General features: G+C 42.6%; 2 protein-coding genes across 2 annotated transcripts in view; both read left to right on the forward strand.

Annotated features, from left to right (window-relative positions):
• Positions 1-986: 986 nt before the first annotated feature.
• wls (Wnt ligand secretion mediator) lies at positions 987-19,678 on the forward strand. Its single transcript, XM_058065981.1, has 12 exons — positions 987-1,215; positions 4,761-5,033; positions 10,830-10,954; positions 11,055-11,216; positions 11,394-11,530; positions 15,793-15,961; positions 16,043-16,140; positions 16,259-16,322; positions 17,166-17,309; positions 17,391-17,474; positions 17,606-17,774; positions 18,794-19,678. Exons 1-12 carry the CDS (start codon positions 1,110-1,112, stop codon positions 18,901-18,903), a joined length of 1,641 nt encoding a protein of 546 aa, XP_057921964.1. The 5' UTR covers positions 987-1,109; the 3' UTR covers positions 18,904-19,678.
• Positions 19,679-20,138: 460 nt separating this feature from the next.
• Positions 20,139-20,951, forward strand: part of LOC131124972 (guanine nucleotide-binding protein G(I)/G(S)/G(O) subunit gamma-12-like) — a 42,946-nt gene continuing 42,133 nt past the window's right edge. The window contains exon 1 of the mRNA XM_058066003.1: positions 20,139-20,469. The gene's annotated coding sequence lies outside the window, so the exon portion shown is untranslated. The remainder of the gene's footprint in view (positions 20,470-20,951) is intronic.

Consider the following 20,951-nt stretch of genomic DNA (forward strand, 5'->3'; position numbering starts at 1 on the left):
GGGGTCAAAAAGTACAACTAAAGCTTCTTTAAATAGTAGCGACACAACGGGGGCGATATGAAAGGCATCCGTGACATGCTAACCTGCTCCAGCGCACTCTTGCAATGCGGCGGCTGGCCACTAGGGGTGATACGCATGTCGATACCGAGGATAGTATCAGGATCGAATCGATAGTTGGGTGTTGTGGTTGATCTTTTTTTACCCTTTTCTTTTTATTTTCACTGTTTAATTGACATGGTATACATTGTTGTTAAACTCAGGGAATAAGTCATTGGACACAAAAGGTCTTATTTTGCACTTTTGATTATATTTTGATTTCAATAATATCTGATAATATCTGATACATTTCAGTAATAGTATTATGTTGGTATGGTTACATCGTCCTGTATTGTTGTGTTTATACCTTGTTAAATTGTAATAATTTGACAAAAACAAATGGTGAATATTGTTAATTTAACAACAAATAACTTATTAGTTGATTCAACTCTTTTTTGTTACTGAACATAATCATAAAAGCAAAATCACCAAATCATTCAATGAGCTTGGACAATTTCAAGAAAATGTCAGTATAGGTAATATGCTTCCTGTATTGACAGTACTGATCAATACCACAATTTGCAGTATCGCCCACCCCACTCTCACGCTCATTTGTGGGAGTAAATAAATACAACAGCATAAGACAATGTCACAATATTAACATATATTCCAGTGTAATGATATCAATGATGTCACACCATGAGCAACAAAAAACATATTTGTGAAAAATAAACATGTGGAGTAGATATCCGTGATCCGGACATCACCTCTGGTATCAATACTCTCGACATTTGGATTGAGTCTCCACTCTCTCTCTCTCTCTCTCTCTCTTTCCCTCCCCACGGCTGTGCTTCTTCTTCTGCGGGATAAAGCTGAGCGCTGTTCGGTCATGTGACCCATGCTTTTTTTTCCCCTCATTGGAAGTTGAAAGAGAGGAGGAGGAGGAGGAGGAGGAGAAGGAGAAGGAGGGGGCGCGATTTCTTCATCCCACACCGTTCTCAGATGAAGCCACTTGGTTTCTTGTGATCCACATTGTGTCCGCGTTCCACTTGGAGCTACTTCCATCACCAACCATGGCGGGGGCTATTATTGAGAACATGAGCACCAAAAAGTTGGTGATCGTGGGAGTGATTCTGCTTTTGTTCCAAGCGTTTGCCTTCATGGTGGGCGGGTTGATTGGTGAGTTTATTCCACGTTTATGTCCGACTTTTCCAACTAGTTTAGCTAGCGTTGCTTACTTTAAGCCGTGTGCCTTCTTGTTTGGAATGTCGAACGCTAACATCTCAAACTTTTCCACTTCCCTACATGCCTCCGCACCTAAGCGCCAAGTCTCGTCCTTTTCGCCAAAGAAGGAAGGCTCTTTCTTCCGACTACATTTTCACATAGCCGAGCTTGACCGGCTTTTCGTTGACTTTGACTGCCCCGATGCACACTTTAGCTCAATCACTGCTTTGTGTCAAGGTGCTTCCGGTCCGACGTCTTCTTCAACTTCAAATATCACCCACTGTGAATGTATCTAACATTGCACCTGGCCTACTTTTCACTTGTTTAATCCAAAATTCAGTCTGTTCTCCTCCCAGCTCCTAATCCTCCTCACCCCTCCTCCCGCATGTAATGTCTGCAGTGTGAGCCCCCAGGCAGCATCTCTACCTTGCCTTCTCTTCCCCTTGTGCGGATCCCACTCTCCCCAAATCCCCCCTGGCCTTGCGGATAGTGCATTTGTGATTCCTCGCCTCCCCTTTTCCCCTTTTACTTTTAGCTGCACTGATACACGGGGACACAGATGTCCATGTTAGGGCCTCTCTTCGGGGCTGTGCTGGATTCACTGTCAAACGTCCTCAAATCCACCCATGCTCATGCATAACACACACATGTGGACGTGTGGACGAGGCTTTTAATCTCAGGTCTCATCTTGGACCTGCTTCCCACCTAAAGCCTGGTACATTTGGCCACTGTGGGTGCTCTGATCCAGGATGAAATTTGGTACACTTCCTCCCTGCTTCAGTAGGACTAGATCAGGGGTGCTCACACTTTTTCAGCATGCGAGCTACTTTTAAAATGACCCAGTCAAAATGATCTACCCACTACAAAAATGCAAAACATCTATTTATTTTCAAATGTATTGAGGATTATTTGTACGTACAATGTATGTTGATGTACCTTACATAACCAAATGAGCCAATATTGCAAAACACACATAATTAACTATTAACATTTTTTGTAATTACCTGAGTTTACTTTGATGACTTGCACTGAATTGAACCAGCCAGGGATGCATAGTCCGGACAGTAGCTGCTGATAGCCAGCCTCAAGCACACTTCCAAATGTTTATCAGTCATGGATAATATCCGTATCACAATATCCGTATAATATTCCATATCCGTATGGAAGTGATATGTTTTTTGCCTTTTTACTTGGTCCAGTTTTTGCCTTTTTACTTGGTCCAGCTCCTTCACTCATTTTAGTGACCATAAACTTTAGCGAGGGCTTAAAATCTCGCAATTCGCCGACTAGCTTAGCACTTTGCATCGTTGTTTACGCATGAGCGGTGACCTAAAGGTCAAACTTCAGTTGTCATCTGATTGGTTGTCCTGTATGTCAATCAAGTAACGGGGATGGATGATAGGCTGACATCGTAAGTTCTGCTGCACTTAGAGACGTCGTTTGATTTGATTGGTCGCCCGAAGGGCAACATTCAGTTGTCATCTGAATGGCTGCCCTGTATGTCAATCAAGTGACGGCATTGATGCTGGGATGATATTTTTTTAATGTCACGCCGCGATCGACCAGCGATCGACCAGTACCACCTCCGCGATCGACCGGTAGCTCGCGATCGACTTAATGAGCACCCCTGGACTAGAGTAGGTGGACCATAATGGCATGCATGATCCTGCAAAACATGCAATCACGATTCTCTGGGACAATTTTCACATTTTCAGGGCCATGTGCTTAGGTGTTAAAGACATTACACTGTTTATTATTATTATTATTATTATTATTATTATTGGATGTACGGTCCTGGAGAGACAGTTGACAGGGGACTTTTTAAATACAAAGTATCCATGGTAGAATCATGTATGTAATAAAAATAAGTCATATAAGTAAAGTGATCACTTCTCCTTAAGGTGATTGATGGCCAGGTCAGTAGATCCAACTCGCCCTGCCCGGTGAGGGTTGCTAGGGGTCGGAAATGAGATGGCATGTTGGTGGGAATTGAGATTGCAACATATCAGAGTCTTCGAATGACTGAAATGCGATCGCTCCACAGAAGTTCTTAATGGTAACCAATATACATACACGCATACATAAAGGCAATAAAATACAAAAACACCAAATAATCCGAGCGTCAAAACCCACTGCATGTTTGTTCACCCATGAGTACATTTGTTCCTAAGATGTTTCATTTAATTCATGCGATTGCTCCTCTCCTAATTAATGATATATGCCATCAAAATGACTGGAAATAATCAGGAAATTGTGTAAATCCAGCAGTCGAGAAGTGATGGCACAAGAAAAGCCGTAGCGCTCATGAGCGGTACTCATTGGGGACCAGCGGAATGGTCAGGTGTTCCCCTCGCTGACAAATTAGCCCGTTTGGTTCCTCTCCGGCGGCGGAGGGTGAGCACACCCTAAGATGGTTTTAATGAAGCCAAATTCCTTTGTGTTTGCCTGGTGGCCCAGGGGTAGCGGGGCCAATTGAGTAGAAAGCGTCCCCCCTACTCTTGTTTCCCAACAAACCCGGGAGCATAGCATGGGGTCGGCTGGCTGCAGCGACGGCCATTATTCTGGACACACTGTGGTGGACACTGAAGCAGCCGCCGGGCTCAGGGTCACTCGCTAATTGAATGCAGGGAGGATTCAGATAAATGGATTGGATGCAGTTTGGTGTCATCGTGTGGTTGCAGTGTTTGGTGAAACAACCTGTATGCATACTACTGTAGAAACCTGCTAAAGGTACGTACATGTTTACGTAACGTAGTTGTTGTGTATTATTCCTTGTGGTAGTTACTGTGTTTACTTTCTTATTACATGTTGTGCTGTCCTCCTGAATCTGTTATTTGCTCTGTGATTGGCTGGTGACCAGTCCAAGGTGTACCCTGCCTCTCATCCAAAGACTGCTGGGATAGGCTCCAGCATCCCTTGTGAGCGGTACAGAAAATGAATGAATGGATGATGAAGCGATGCAATGCAGTTTGTTTGTAGCTTTTTCCCACTTTTTACACACTGCAGAGATAGGAACAAACACAATGTTTTTTTCCGCCTTATTGTGGAATGTTTGCATGTTAGCATCTGGCAAAATGTCCCAAAAGTCCCCCATGATTGACAGCATGTTTGTGTACAAGTCATCTTAGAGGAAGTGATGCAATGTACAGCTTTTTGCGAGGCTCTGCCACTCTCATCATTTCATTCTTCTGCATCCTTATTGTGTTGTCATGATAACAAACCAGCTTTTCTGTGGTGAGGTTCGACGACGCCACCCTCAAGCTCATGAATCTCAAAGCCTAAGTAGAGTAATTGGTGTAATCAGGAAGGTTTCCCATACCATCCCTCCAGGAAGTGAGAGAGAGGGCAGTGTGAAGGGGAAATGAAGTGTTTGGACTGCAGTAAAACTTGTCGACTGCTCCTAATGGTTGCTATGACTATCAGCAGTCCAAAGTATTTTTCCTTTCAGTTTGATATGAAAACAACCCATCTCACACTCTCCTCAATTTTTGTCTCACCAGCTCCCAGTCCCACCACAGCAGTCCACTACCTGGCCACCAAATGCGTGGACACAGTCAAGCACCGCCAGGGAACAAAGTGGTTCATGCCATGGGGTCCCAACCAGTGTGACAAGATTCGAACCTTCGATGAAGCCATGGCCAAAGGGATCGAGGCCAACAACATTGTGTTCGCGGTCCACATTCCTCTGCCTAACAAGGAGATGAGCCCCTGGTTTCAGTTCATGCTGGTCATCCTGCAGTTTGACATCGCATTCAAGATGTACAACCAGATAGGTAAGAGGGATGTACTGTAAGGATTTCATCATCCGTTCATTTTCTTCTGGAGTGTCAGTGTTGGCCTCCATCCTCTTTTCTTGGCATCACCATCTCTCTGAGACTGAGCTGGCCCCTGAAAAATTCACATCCTTTGTCACTTCTAATCCTTCACATTATACGTTGAAGAGCAAAGCCGTACAACTGCTAGAATTAACCAAATGTCATATACAGGCTCAGGCAAAATAATCGGACTCATTTGGAGTTAAAAAGTAAGATGAATGAATGCACGTATACAATTATGACATTCTTTTTCATTATGTTTAAAAAATGAAATCAGTTCTGGCGGTTGCGAGGTCGGCCGATTGATTTTGGTTTCAATGCAGATCCAGTAGATCTGAAGTTGGTAACCCATAACAAGATGGTGTTTGGAGCTGCTACGGGATCTTGTCTACCAAGATTGGAGTGCAAACGTAACACTCGTTGTGTTGCAGTTAGATTTGTTTGTTTTGATAAACATTTCCACAATAAAAGCGCGATGCTCACTAGTCCAATTCATGGCAGCAACTAAAAACGATGGCATTATAAAGAAACAAAGCAAAATGGCAACACTTTTGTTTCTTGACTTTATTTGCCTTTTATTGAACCTAGAAATGTGTCAGATCATTTTGCCTCACCCTGTATAATCTCTCTTCAGTCCCTCATAGTGAGTGCTGGAGGAACCCTGATGAATGTGTTTTCAGGAGTTTGTATACCTTTTACTCTGAAAGGGAGCAAACAGTAATGGATGTGCTGTGGTTTGTTATCTCTAGTGCCGTAGACCCTTTGGGCAGGGGAGGTGTGGTTTGTAGATGGGCTTGAGAGGCAGGTATAAAGATGGTAAACAGGTAGGGTAATGTGGACCTGTTTTATGGCCTTTAACCTCCTAGCAGTGAAATTCCTCTGAGCTATCAATTGCCAACACAGATCTGGCAGATGTGTTTATTCAGAGTTCCTTTCTCTGGAACTAAGGGGCAAATTCCAGCTCCTGAAAATAAAACCCCACACCATAATGCCCCGTCCACCAAACTTTACACTTGGCACAATGCAGTCCGACAAGTATCGTTTTCCCCGGCAACCGCCAAACGCCGACTCGTCCATCAGATTGCCAGATAGAGAAACGTGATTCATCACTCCAGAGAACACGTCACCACTGCTCTGGGGTCCAGTGGCGGCGTGCTTTACACCGCTGCATCTGCCATTTTGCATTGCACTTGGTGATGGAACTGCTTAGAGCAGGGGTGCTCACACTTTTTCAGCATGCGAGCTACTTTTAAAATGACCGAGTCAAAATGATCTACCCACTACAAAAATGCAAAACATCTATTTATTTTCAAATGTATTGAGGATTATTTGTACGTACAATGTATGTTGATGTACCTTACATAACCAAATGAGCCAATATTGCAAAACACACATAATTAACTATTAACATTTTTTGTAATTACCTGAGTTTACTTTGATGACTTGCACTGAATTGAACCAGCCAGGGATGCATAGTCCGGACAGTAGCTGCTGATAGCCAGCCTCAAGCACACTTCCAAATGTTTATCAGTCATGGATAATATCCGTATCACAATATCCGTATAATATTCCATATCCGTATGGAAGTGATATGTTTTTTGCCTTTTTACTTGGTCCAGTTTTTGCCTTTTTACTTGGTCCAGCTCCTTCACTCATTTTAGTGACCATAAACTTTAGCGAGGGCTTAAAATCTCGCAATTCGCCGACTAGCTTAGCACTTTGCATCGTTGTTTACGCATGAGCGGTGACCTAAAGGTCAAAATTCAGTTGTCATCTGATTGGTTGTCCTGTATGTCAATCAAGTAACGGGGATGGATGATAGGCTGACATCGTAAGTTCTGCTGCACTTAGAGACGTTGTTTGATTTGATTGGTCGCCCGAAGGGCAACATTCAGTTGTCATCTGAATGGCTGCCCTGTATATCAATCAAGTGACGGCATTGATGCTGGGATGATATTTTTTTAATGTCACGCCGCGATCGACCAGCGATCGACCAGTACCACCTCCGCGATCGACCGGTAGCTCGCGATCGACTTAATGAGCACCCCTGGCTTAGAGGCTTTACAAATCACATATATTAACACACACCCTCTCGTGACCATAAAACTTCATTGGTGTTGTGGAAGAGAGCTGAACCAAGGCATGGCTTTATTCCTGAATAATAAAGCCAGGTTACTTCCTGCTTTATGGAGGACTGCCATTATTATTCTGGATATGGACGTTTCCATTGATTCCTTTTTACTCAGAATCTCACCCATCCATTCAAGACAACAAGTGCATCATAAATGGGAATAGTTATGTAGCCAAGTAGAAGTAGGTAACATTTTGGAGAACATAAGGTTTAGAAAAGAAACGCTCATGACATCATTATTTAAGAGCTAGGCTCTGCGGCCTTTCTTGTCTAAATAGTGACGTCACAGTAATGGGCAGCTGTTCAGCATAATTGATGTGCTGACATTCTTGGTCTCAGTGGAAGTGTGGAAGCAAACCGTGGCTTGTTTACTGCATGGTTGCCAGATGGACGAGTCTGCGATTCTGCTGGACCATAGACAGATATTTGTGTAATGCACTGAAGACTCCCTTTTGATGAAGCTGAGGCACAGGAAGTGCCACAATAACCCAAGTTTATGAAGCAGGGTCGGCTTGTCAAGAGATGGCACCATTCCAGGTGAAGATTCAGAATTTCGTGTAACCCCTACTCGCTAAATATTGTCAACGTGGATCTCTTCTAAATATAAGGTGTCATTGTTAATGTTGATGGTGGTTAATGGTAACGTCAATCAGGGGTGCAGACAAGCCCGAACATCTCTATTTTGATCTGACAAATCTTAAGTAACTTTGATCAAACGTAGAATTACTACAGCTTCTGCTTGGACATTAACACGTAACTGCAGTTGTTCAACACTGATGGGGGGGGGGGGGGTTCAGCCACACATCACTTGCTGGTGCTGACAACACCAGATTGCAAGGTTTAACACACTTAGGGTGCAGTTCCAATCCTGCCTCGCACACTGGCACATTCATATCATTCTGTATTATTATTCATAGTAGCATTGTGATAATTCAGTCTGCTTTGCTTCTGACTTTTAATAATAATAATAATAATACTGTTAAATTAGATGTGACTTTCTAAAAACCCAAGGACACTGCCAAGAAATTTTATGTTTTAATCTTGCAATATCACAAACACTTGTGACACACCTATTATTATATAATGCACATCTGTATTGAATGCCATGAAAACATCAACATAAAGTTTATTGGCTCCCCACAAAGAGCTATTAAGACAAAGATGAAATGATTTTGTGAGAATTGAGCAAATGTTGGTAATAATCCTAAACCATGAACGCAAGTTTTGGATTGTGGATTTTGGTCAGCGGCCCCCACCCCCTTGTACCAACCTTATGTGGATCACAGTATTTGTAGTACTCCACAGTACTCCACCCAACCGAGCACAGAAGTGCCGCTTGGCTAGGCTCCAGCAATAACACAGCTGTTGAGGAGGTTTAGTTCCCGTGGCGATGGCCTCTGGATTAGACTGGAATGTTGCATGAAGTGAGCTCACATTTGAAGCCGCCTGACAGACTAAAGGCAGAGTGAAGGGCATTCCACTTCTCATCTGACTCCCTCTCCCCTTGCTCTATGGCTATCCCCCTTTCTCATAGCGCCGGTTACTGTGTTGCTCTGTCTTTATTCCAGCTTGTTTCATAACCGCACAAGTAGGGCCCTATAAATTCCCTTTTATTTTTTCCCAAATTCTGTTTTTTCCGTTTTAATTTTTTGGAATTCCATTTTTGTTTTACCTTTTACTCATTTTTTACTCACAAAAGAGTGCGTTTTAATAATGTTTATGAATAAAATGCACACTAATTAATTAGAAATGAACTGGCATTCATTGAGGCGACACAATATTGCACTTTTCCTCAATACTTTACTACTGCATCATGTAACACAACATTGCACTTTTCCTCAATACTTTACTACTGCATCATGTAACACAATATTGCACTTTTCCTCAATACTTTACTACTGCATCATGCAACACACTATTGCACTTTTCCTCAATACTTTACTACTGCATCATGTAACACAGGGGTGGGCAAACTTTTTGACTCGCGGGCCGCATTGATACGACAAAATTTACGGGGGGGGGCAGACTATATATTTTACACGTAACAGTCCACCTGGTATTATTGTATCTGTAAAATTTTCATGCAATCTGCTATTATTATTTATTATTTTATATTTATATTTAAATATTTTAAAAATAATAAAATATTATAATAATTACAATAAAATTAAAATAATAATTATTATATTATTATTATGTAAAATATGCAAATATAACAATAATATTATATATAATTAATATAATAATTAGCATTAATATAATAATTATAATAATCATAATAGTTCTAATAATAATTATAATAATCTAATAATAATAATAATTATTATTATGTGCTTGTGTCCCTTTTTTCAGGAGCACTTTGTAAACAACAGACCATGTCAAACAACGAAATTGATAAAACCATCAAAAGGTTGGCTCCGGCCATGATGCCAGGTTGTATGTTGAGTTTAAATTAAATACTTTGGAAAGATTGGGCGGGCCGTATTCAAACACTTGGCGGGCCGGATGTGGCCCCCGGGCCGTAGTTTGCCCACCCCTGATGTAACACAATATTGCACTTTTCCTCAATACTTTACTACTGCATCATGTAACACAACATTGCACTAGGTACTATATATCTATCTAGCTACGCACATGCACGCACGTGCGCGCGCGCACACGCACACACAGATGGTGACTACCACTACGTTGTATATTGGGCTGATAAATTAACATGAACTTACCAATAACGATGTTTAGCACACTGCAATCCCTAGCATCAGTGGTCTCATCCACAACAACTGAGATTTTTTCCCCCCGGATCTTCTGGAGCACAGAGGAGATGTGATGCGGGGCTGCCTGCTAGCGTTAGCGCTATGCGTTTCTTTTTTTTTGGATAACAAGTGGTCATCACATGTGTTTTTGACAGAAAGTACAAAATAACATGTCACCAGATACATAGAAGTCACCTGGGTACTGCTCGGCTCTGTATTCCGGCGTTAGCGTGGTATTGCGCAACTTCTTCGCAGACGGGGGGAGTGCCATGTTTGAAAAAGGGCGGTAGGCAGGTATTGTGTCACATTGATTACCGACCTCCGGGAACGATTCCCCAGGTTTATGTTCCTCTTTTGTCATGAAAACAGCATTTCCGCGATATTCCACATTCAAGATAATTTCCGTTTTTATTGTCCAATTCCGCGATTGCGTCCGCGAACGCGGAAATTATAGGGCCCTACACAAGAGGCTCTCCTACAGTATGGGATGGAGGAGAGACACTTGGCTTGGTAATATGATCTACAGATGCTGGTGTAGTAGGAATTGTGTTGTGGTTCTAAGAAGCTTTCACGATACCTTGAGAAGGCTTAGGAAAATCCAAGATGGTATCATGTACAGATGCACAGCTTGCTAATAATTTCAAGTGAAATACGCACCGTCATCATTCTCACTACTTGCACCACTCTGAATGCATTAGCATTGCATTCTATGTCAGCTGAACAGGAACATTATGTTTGCAGTCTGGTGGGGACGTTAAATGGCCACGGTCGTCTGACATCCTCACCTCATCGCTTTCATAGTAGCACGTTCTTTCGACAAGTTAGCTAAGGAACTTGAACTATATACACATTTTTTTCTCTTTTGTCCAGAGGATGGAGCGATGGTCACTGTGGACGTGGGCCTGGCCTACAGGGACGATACGGTCAGCGAGTGGACGGAGATGGCTCACTCTTTTGAACAGCGGAAGCTCAGCTGCAATTTCACCACTGCCAAGGTGGCTTGGCAGCACATTGTCACATTTCAGGGCGATATAAATGCTTGCAGACTGCCATCCTGGCTGAAGCCATTCTTCTACTGTTGTTTGTGCTCCCCAGACTCTTGAAAACGAGGGCCGCTACTACGAGTGTGACCTGCTGCCCTTCATGGAGGTTGGCAGCGTGGCCCACAAGTACTATCTACTCAACATCCGTCTGCCCGTCAATGAGCGCAAGAAGGTCAATGTGGGCATCGGAGAAATAAAGGACATTCGTCTGGTTGTAAGTTGACTTCTCATTGCACACCGCGACCTAAACAGAGACGTTATCGTGGCCGATATGCAATTTGAATCCTACAAAACACGAGAGAGGGACTGTATTGCTCTAGCAACACCTTCCAGTATCTGTCACTTTTACTTCATTTTAGTTTTTTGTAAAAAAAGTTTCTTCCTCTTCAAGGGAATCCACCAAAATGGGGGTTTCACTAGGGTGTGGTTTGCCATGAAGACCTTCCTCACCCCAAGCATCCTCATCATCATGATCTGGTACTGGAGGCGCATCACGCTCATGAGTAGACCTCCGGTGCTGCTGGAGAAGTAAGGTCACACCTTCATCACTTGGACACTTTTTGTGCTGTGATTGTTTTAGAAAAGTGGGCACTGTGATTGCATCTTGAATAGGGTTGGCCGTCGTTTGAATTTGAACGATTCCGGCTCACATATATACAGGTATATATATCTTGTTTCCATTTCGGTTCCCAAGGATTCTCAATTCCGTTACTTTTAAGAGGTACAAAGGTTTTGAATGCATTTTGCATCCATTAATTTTTTTCAATGAATTTCTTACAGGGCTACTTTCAGCCAGTTTATACTGTAAATATCTAACCATTCAAAGTTATGAAGTTTCTTTTAACAGGAGTAGACTTTGTGTGAGTGGTTGTCGTGAAGGCCATACCGCTAGGAGACCCGGGTTTGATTCCCGTTTCGGGCATCTCTGTGTGGAGTTTACATGTTGTCCTCGTGTTTCCAGGGGGACTCCGGTTTCCTCGCACATTCCAAAAACATGTTAATTGGTGACTCCAAATTATCATGATGAAATGTAGTCTGGGTTCGATTCCCTGCTCGGGCGTCTCTGTGTGGAGCATGTTCTCCTTGTGCCTGCTCCAGGTAGTCCGACTCCAAATTGTCCATAGGTATGAATGTGAGTGTGAATGGTTGTTTGTCTATATGTGCCCTGTGATTGGCTGGCCACCAGGCCAGGGTGTACCCCGCTTCTTGCCCGAAGACAGCTGGGATGGGCTCAAGCACCCACGCGACCCTCGTGAGGATAAGCGGTACAGAAAATGGATGGATGGACTTTTTAAAGTAGTGTACTTTGTTTGCTGCCTCAATGTTGGTGTAAGCTATTTTTATGACACCCTTATTTTGTTAACACAAACACTCTTATTTTGAAGGTTGGAAGTGTGTTGTGGGTTGAGAAGGTCCCTTGACTGATGCTAATGGACTGTGCAAATGATTAACTTGCCTAACCGAGCTCCCGTTCTTTTATTGGTACCAAACTTTCACATGAGTTGGCATCAACAGACGTCGTTTATTGTTTGACTTCCTGATCCTGATATCTGATATGTATCGGGGGCAGTAGCTCAGTAGCTCAGGAGGTGTAGAGTAGGTCGTCCAAAAACCAGGAGGTTGTCTGTTTCGATTGTCCACTCAAAACTCTGAATCGCAATACAGTAAAAACAATCCAATTAGAATGTCTGTCCTGATCACCATCAATACTTTAGACTCGATGCCCAACCTCATCTTAAATAATTACACCACAAAACCCAGCTGTGCTGTGTGTGTGGTACAGAACTGCAGCCAGAACCTCCATGAATACTTTCATCACAAGCCACTGAAGCACCGCGTCTACTTGAAGGTGCATATTAACAATGGATGGAATGTGGAATTGGGTCACGCAAACTATGTGCACTCCAGGTCAGTGAGATAAGACGTCTGACGTCTTCACACAGTGTTGCTTAACTCCGTCACCAAGGTGTTATGCAAACAACTATCGTCTCCAGCATACAACATGAGGCTCCACTTAATTATAGAAAGACACGGCTTTCAACCTCATCTTTCCCCGTTGCACCATTTTATCCTGGATCCCAAAATACGGTACACTTATTTGAGTTTCCTGTCCGTCCCTGTGGTGCTGGGAAGACATCAGCAAGAGTCACAGGAAGTGCCGCCTGGCGAAGCGTGAAACACGTAAGAAAATCTGCAAGCTCGCACTTAACTGACAAATACGACAGTGCTCTTAGAAAGTACCAGTACATCAACCTCATATTTCTCCTAGTATTATATGTATATTTATGTAGGGAAATGCAAAAGTCTTCAAATTTTTTGTGCTAATATGTACCAAAATGCATCTCTCGCTAATTAGTGCCGCTAACTACACCTTATTACCCTCCACTATGATGGCATGAGGATTTCACCCTCACTTGTAACTACTTCATGTGCCCCAGCGCTGTTTTTACACCATCATGGTCGTATATATATATATACACACACTGTGTACTATGATGTACTATGATGGCATGAGGATTTCACCCTCACTTGTAACTACTTCATGTGCCCCAGCACTGTTTTTACACCATCATGGTCGTATATACACATACTGTGTACTATGATGTACTACGATGGCATGAGGATTTCACCCTCACTTGTAACTACTTCATGTGCCCCAGCGCTGTTTTTACACCATCATGGTCGTATATATACACATACTGTGTACTATGATGTACTATGATGGCATGAGGATTTCACCCTCACTTGTAACTACTTCATGTGCCCCAGCACTGTTTTTACACCATCATGGTCGTATATATATATATATATATACACACTGTGTACTATGATGTACTACGATGGCATGAGGATTTCACCCTCACTTGTAACTGTGCCCCAGCGCTGTTTTTACACCATCATGGTGGTGTATATATATATATATATATATATACACACACTGTGTACTATGATGTACTACGATGGCATGAGGATTTCACCCTCACTTGTAACTACTTCATGTGCCCCAGTGCTGTTTTTACACCATCATGGTCGTATATACACATACTGTGTACTATGATGTACTATGATGACATGAGGATTTCACCCTCACTTGTAACTACTTCATGTGCCCCAGCGCTGTTTTTACACCATCATGGTCGTATATATATATACACACACTGTGTACTATGATGTACTACGATGGCATGAGGATTTCACCCTCACTTGTAACTACTTCATGTGCCCCAGCGCTGTTTTTACACCATCATGGTCGTATATACACATACTGTGTACTATGATGTACTACGATGGCATGAGGATTTCACCCTCACTTGTAACTACTTCATGTGCCCCAGCACTGTTTTTACACCATCATGGTCGTATATATACACATACTGTGTACTATGATGTACTATGATGGCATGAGGATTTCACCCTCACTTGTAACTACTTCATGTGCCCCAGCGCTGTTTTTACACCATCATGGTCGTATATATACACACACACACACACACACTGTGTTGATTTTGCACAGGGCACATTCCTCACATACCACCCAAGTGAGGTTTCACTTTGTTCACTCCATAAAGCATTGTGGAGGAGCCAAGTCTGGAGCAGAATGATTTACACCCAGGATTTGCATGACTTCTATTCATGTTTCTATCATCATATATCAACTCACTTTTTTTCCATTGGCTTTTTTTTTTGGGCCCAAACCTCTGAATGTCCTGGTGGTAGTGTTGCAGTATTTACTTGACCAGGCAAGTTAGAAACCGTTTGGAGGTTTTTTATCTGCAACGATTACTGTAACTGCAGTCATAACTGTAACTGTTTTGCCCGCTTCTCTTGACTATTTATGGTCTTCTTTTCATCTGCTGGTGGCATGCATAAACCTGCTGCAGGCACAAGAAAGATCCAGTCTGCCTCGAGGAAGCCTTAAATTGTCTAACTTTTAAAAGTATGTGGATTTTAGGATGGGGAGGTGTAATGTGTTGAAGCGCCTGCATTGTTTGTGCTGGCCTCCAGGATGTGATACACTATTACTTAAGAGCCCTACACAATGATGTATTTGCAGTACTGAGGCTTTTGCTGAGGTATTTCTAGTATACTGACAGTTCTTTGCTTGTATCCCAGCTGTCTTCGGCATACATTTAAATTTACATTTTAAAAGGTTTTGCAATTAAATTTGTGCCATTTTTTGTATCTGCTGGCAGATTTCTTGATTTTGTCCCAAAAATATTTTTTGAAAAACTAGTCTTATGTTCAAGGTGGTCTTATGCAGTAGATCTCCACTTTTAAGTCCAACACGGTACATTCTGTTTGACTTCTACACATACGGTGAGGGAAAAAAAAATCCAAACCTACATGGCTCTGTGTGAAAAAGGCATTGTCCCGCCTCTGTTAAAAGACAACTGACATTTACTGTCAGTCTGGAAAAAGTTTTATAAAGCCATTTCTTAAGCTTTAAGACTCTAGCAAACCACACATGGGACAGTGGTGAAACGTCCCAGGAGTGGCCAGCCAACCAAAATGACCCCAGGAGCGCAGCAGCGACTCATCCAAGAGGTCACAAAAGACCCCACAACAACATCCAAAGAACTGCAGGCCTCACTTGCCTCAGTTAAGTGGTGATGACTCCATCGTAAGACAGAATCTGGGCAAAAACGGCTGTGTTTGATAAAAATATCCTGTAACAACAATAAAATATGGTGGTGGTAGTGTGTTGTTCTGGGGCTGTTTTGCTGCTTCAGGACCTGGAAGACTTGCTGTGATTAATTGTGCCGATGCTGATGTACGTTTTACTGTTGCAGAGTGATCTTTGCTTTGGGCATCTCCATGACGTTCATTAACATCCCAGTGGAGTGGTTCTCTATTGGCTTCAACTGGACCTGGATGTTGCTCTTTGGAGATATCCGACAAGGCATTTTCTATTCCATGTTGCTTTCCTTCTGGATCATCTTCTGTGGCGAGCACCTGATGGTAATTTGCCTCGCTTGCCTCTTGTTTTCCCTGACTTGCGGCGTGTCATCTTGACGGCTATTATCTATTCTCTTCTTTCAGGACCAGACGGAGAGGAATCGTTTTTCGGTGTACTGGAAGCAGGTCGGGCCCATTGTGTTTGGGTCTTTCTGTCTTTTTATCTTTGACATGTGCGAGAGGTGAGACCAAGTGTTTATGACGGTGTTAAAATGAAAAAAGGCAAAGAATAGTGTATGTATAATAGTCCTGTATGTTATATACATACTCTAAGTGCTGTGTATTGCTTTATGTCACTAGAGGTGTTCAGCTGACAAACCCCTTCTATAGCATCTGGGCGTCTGATGTGGGGACTGAGCTGGCTGTATCCTTTTCATCCTCAATTTGTGGACAAAAACACACAGTATGTACTTTAACACTCAAAAAAATGCGTATACTAAAATTGGTATGTGAAGATATGCATACGGTAAAAGAGGCACTTCATTTTTTATGGTTTCTTGTTATTCTCACACATTGGTTCCCTTGATTAATAAGAAGAGGAATAATTCAGTAATGGCATATGTTGCCTCTGGCCTGGTGTAGATGTGTTTTTACTTCTCCGCTTTGTTCCTCAGCCAGCCAGTATGAGAAATCAGTTTTAAAAACTACAGTATTTTCCCGACTATAAGCCACACTTTTTTTCATAGGTTGGCTGTTCCTGCGACTTGTACTCCAGAGCGACTTATACATGAAAAAACTGTTTATGTTCCATAAACACTGGACGCCTTTTCTGTTTGTTTATTTTTTGTGTAGCTGAATAAGCATTGTGTTAGCATATCTTACACCTATTCAGCCTGTTCTCTATTCTTTTATTGTTAAAACTTGCCTTCCAAGATGACGTAATGTCTGTTTTGGTCAAATAGTTTGGAAAATAAGTTACCCGCAAAAAATGCGACTTATACTCCTTATGTATGTTTTTTCTACCCAATTATGCATTTTTGGTCTTGTGCAACTTATACTCTGGAGCGACTTATAGTCCAGAAAATATGGTAATATATACCGTATAAGACCACACTTGCAGTTTAATATTACATTTGGTGTCTTTAGTGCTTTGTTTGCAATGTTACTAATGCTCTCCTCTCCAGTGCACCGCTTTCTCGAGGATGTTATTTCAGAATGGTCTACTGAACGAGGGAGGTCTTAACTTCCTTGACTGTTGTTCACTCAGATGGCTTTCATAATAGTGGCAGGAATCTGTGCTTGTCTCTACTTTCTCTTCCTCTGCTTCATGGTTTTCCAAGTATTCCGCAACATCAGCGGTAAGAGGACTTCGCTGCCCGCCATGTCCAAGGCCAGACGCCTGCACTACGAGGTGTGTACTACTGCCATGTTGTGTATTTCACTGTAACTATGCACTTAACCCTATTTGGAACACCCCTTCTTCTCTTTTAAGGGTTTAATTTTTAGGTTTAAATTTCTCATGCTGGTCACTCTGGCTTGTGCTGCCATGACTGTCATCTTCTTCATCATCAGCCAGGTGAGTTTTGTAATGACTCATATGAAATTCACCAATTAACCGTGATAAACAAGGGATTACTGTTTATTACTGAGCTGTTGGACAACAAGTACAAGTACAAGTACAAGTTGTATTGCCCTGTCTTTGTCCAGGTGAATGAGGGTCACTGGCACTGGGGGGATTACACAGTGCAGGTGAACAGTGCTTTTTTCACTGGCATCTACGGAATGTGGAACCTGTACGTCTTCGCCATCATGTTCCTGTACGCCCCATCTCACAAGCGATACGGCGATGACCAGTCAAGCGCTCAATGCATCACTGGTAACTATGACAGTTGTTTCTACAAAAATCTGATGTGGAAAATACTTTTCTCCAAATGGAAATCTATCTTATGTTGCCCACTCGACTTGGCAATACGTGCTGTTGGAGCTTCTTCCATTGGCAAAAGCAGGTACAACAAGATGCTAGTACTCGTAGTACTCGGTCAGGGACATTCCAAGAAATTATTTTGAACTTTAGCTCACAGTCTGTATACAAACATGTACTAATACGAATTTAAAATGGAAACCCCCAACGTTTTTAAATTGTTCAATAAACACATTTCGTCTCAGCAAAGATTTAATTGGAGGACAATGCTGCCACTCTCCACCAGAGCGAGCCAGAAGGAGTCCAGAGGCGGTCATTGCATCATCCCAATGAATGCTTTTGTCAGACCTCCTGTGATTTCCAGTGGGTTGACAAGCTTGTAGTGAGTGCAGTAATGGCTCAGGATTGGCTCCTGCCAAAGAAAGAGCTACCGTTTCCTCAGTGACTTGCAAGCGGCACGGCATTTAAACAATTAGCAGTAGTTCTGCAGTAAAGGAGATGCACAAAATTAGAATTTAGCTATAAATTAGCCACACCACTGTATTATCTGCAGGGTTCAATGTTGATGAAAAAAGTAGTCGGGCCACTCAGCCACCAGGTTTCGGCATTAGAAACCCAACCAAGTACAGTTATTTGGTGGGGAATTCAGTCTTTTTGGGGGCCTGAGAAGGGACTTTGAATAGTTTCTTAGCCTCTCTCCCGGCTCAAAGCAAAGCAACAGTGAAAACAAGGGCATAGGAGGTCATGAAAAGCATCCATCTCTTGAGTTAGTTGTGAAAAAGAATTTTTGGAGGCTTTCCCAAAAGTACATCAACCAGACTGATGAGACGTGGCTTTCAACCACTGTTGATTTACTTCATCTCCCCCTTCATTTCTGTCGAGTCACTGGAATTTTATACGGGAAACACAATCCTAAAGCGTAACATACAGCACATACCCTCAAATGTAGTCATCTTCTGCATCCGTTTGTGCAGGTGATGCCGGGGCATCCAGTGGCGAGGACATCCAGTTGACCACGACCATCACTCATGTTGATGGCCCCACTGAGATCTACAAGATGACTGGCAAAGAGGCCCAAGAATAGATCTCGCATTGTTGTTGACACCTGTTATTACCTACTGTTCCAATACCGCCCTTTTCCCACTGACGTCCTGTTACAAGCTTTTCTCCTTATACCTCCACCCACTGTTGCAGCGGCCATCTTTCAATCGTCAACTAAGACTTCTCCCATGCCACCTGGTCCCCCGACATCCCTGTTTTACCTGAAGTCCTTTTCATTTCACAGTAGGCAGCCCCCCCCTCTCCATTTCATAATTGTATGTACGCTATTTGTTTGTAAATGTTGCACAACACTTATGACACCATGTCAGATACTTGAAAGCTTCTTTGTGGGCAAGAGGGTCAAGCAAATTATTGGTGGAAAAAGTTGCATTAAGCAGCAGTTTGCACTGAAGTTTAACTATTTGCTAAACCCTGAGCTTTTGATGGGAATGAACAGTGTGATTTTTTTTTCTGGATGCAGTACTGCCCCTTTGTCAATTTATGTCCTGTTATATTCATAGTGAATGTGATTGAACCGTAATACATACTTTTTTCCCCCCTCTACAAAATAGGTAATGTGATATATATTATTAGTCAAGTGGTGGAAGTTTTTTATATTACTGGGGAAAATGTACAGACTACATAGCCCATTTGGGAAATTCGTATTATTTGTTGTCTATTTTTATAGTGTTTTGTTTCAACTTCAGAACCATGTATCCAGCTCTATCAGAGATTAGAAGTTGCCAGTAGTTATTAAATTCCATATTATTGTTTTTTTTTTTGCTTTTTTTAAATTAAATAAAAGTACTTTTACTTAACTTTTTGTGCAGACTTGTTATTTACTGAACAAGCTAATTTTTTTTAGCTAATCGAGGGGTGGACGTTCGGGACTTAGCAGGTAAACAGCGCCCTCGTCAGGCTAATAGCAGAGCTGCTTTTCATTATCTCGGGTCTGCCTGGGTAGCCTGCATAACCGGAAGTTATGCCTCACACAATGAAGGTCGATTTAGAGCAAAATGTTATTGACCCTTAATAGGAATAAGTATTCAATAGAGGGGCTGTATTATGTAATGAGACAGAATGCTGATGTAAAATTTGACGCTAAATCTAATGTATTGGAAGTACGAGTCATGACAAATCGTTCTCAACATGTAGAAGCTGTCAAAGCATTGATGTTATTCTCATAACACGGTGGCTAGCGTTTGACGACTGCTCTTATTTCGAAAATCTAACCAGGAAGCAGCGCCCCCAGCTGACGCTGGTGATCGACAGCCAGAGTCTCGTTCGGCCCGCCTCTTCTCCCGTCAAAATTCGGGTGTTGTCGTCTGTAGGCGCACTGCCGAAGGAGGAAAAGGAAAGGGGACGGAAACTCGCACTGGTTAGCATACAGCAAAAAAAGTCAGCGACAGTTAAATATTAACATCGAACGTCAGCGAAAAGTGAAAACGGTGCGACTGAACAGCTCTAAAGTGGACCGTGTGTTTGATGTCGAGTACGGCTGCTTGTTTGCTCCATGTTAGTGTAGTTGTGACATTGCCACCGAGGGACAGCTCTCCTTCCAGCGTGTGTTGACGGATACAGCTTTGCCGTGCAAGGAGTGTACACTAAGGTAAGACAACACACTATCACATTTTCAGTGGACACAATAATCGCCTTCCCCCCCCACCCCCCACCCCTGAGCAACAGTTGTTTCATGAACTCTCACTGTGGTCTTATGCAACTGCACAGCTCATTTCTAGGGCTTAGAATGTCCCCCCCTAGCGCGGAAATATGACTTTTAATGACGCATTCAACAGGTGAGTGATGGAGACTAACTGGGCCCTGCATATTCCCTGCAGGCCTTCTCGTGTTCAAGCAAATACTTGACTCTAAATCAACTTTTTCCTTTACCTTAAGCTTCAAGCAGTCCGATTTCAGACTTGATGTCACGGTGCAAGTGTCTGAGATGTTCACACAGAGCATCAGCATCTCCTCTGTGGAGGACAGAATACAGTCTGACAATTGATGGAAGACACCCTCATTAGTACCCCGTTCACCACCATCAGAGCTTCCTCTCACACAGGGGCCAACCAGGAGAGTGTAGAGTGGGCC

Source organism: Doryrhamphus excisus, chromosome 3 (assembly GCF_030265055.1).
Source record: "Doryrhamphus excisus isolate RoL2022-K1 chromosome 3, RoL_Dexc_1.0, whole genome shotgun sequence".
NCBI lineage: Eukaryota > Metazoa > Chordata > Actinopteri > Syngnathiformes > Syngnathidae > Doryrhamphus > Doryrhamphus excisus.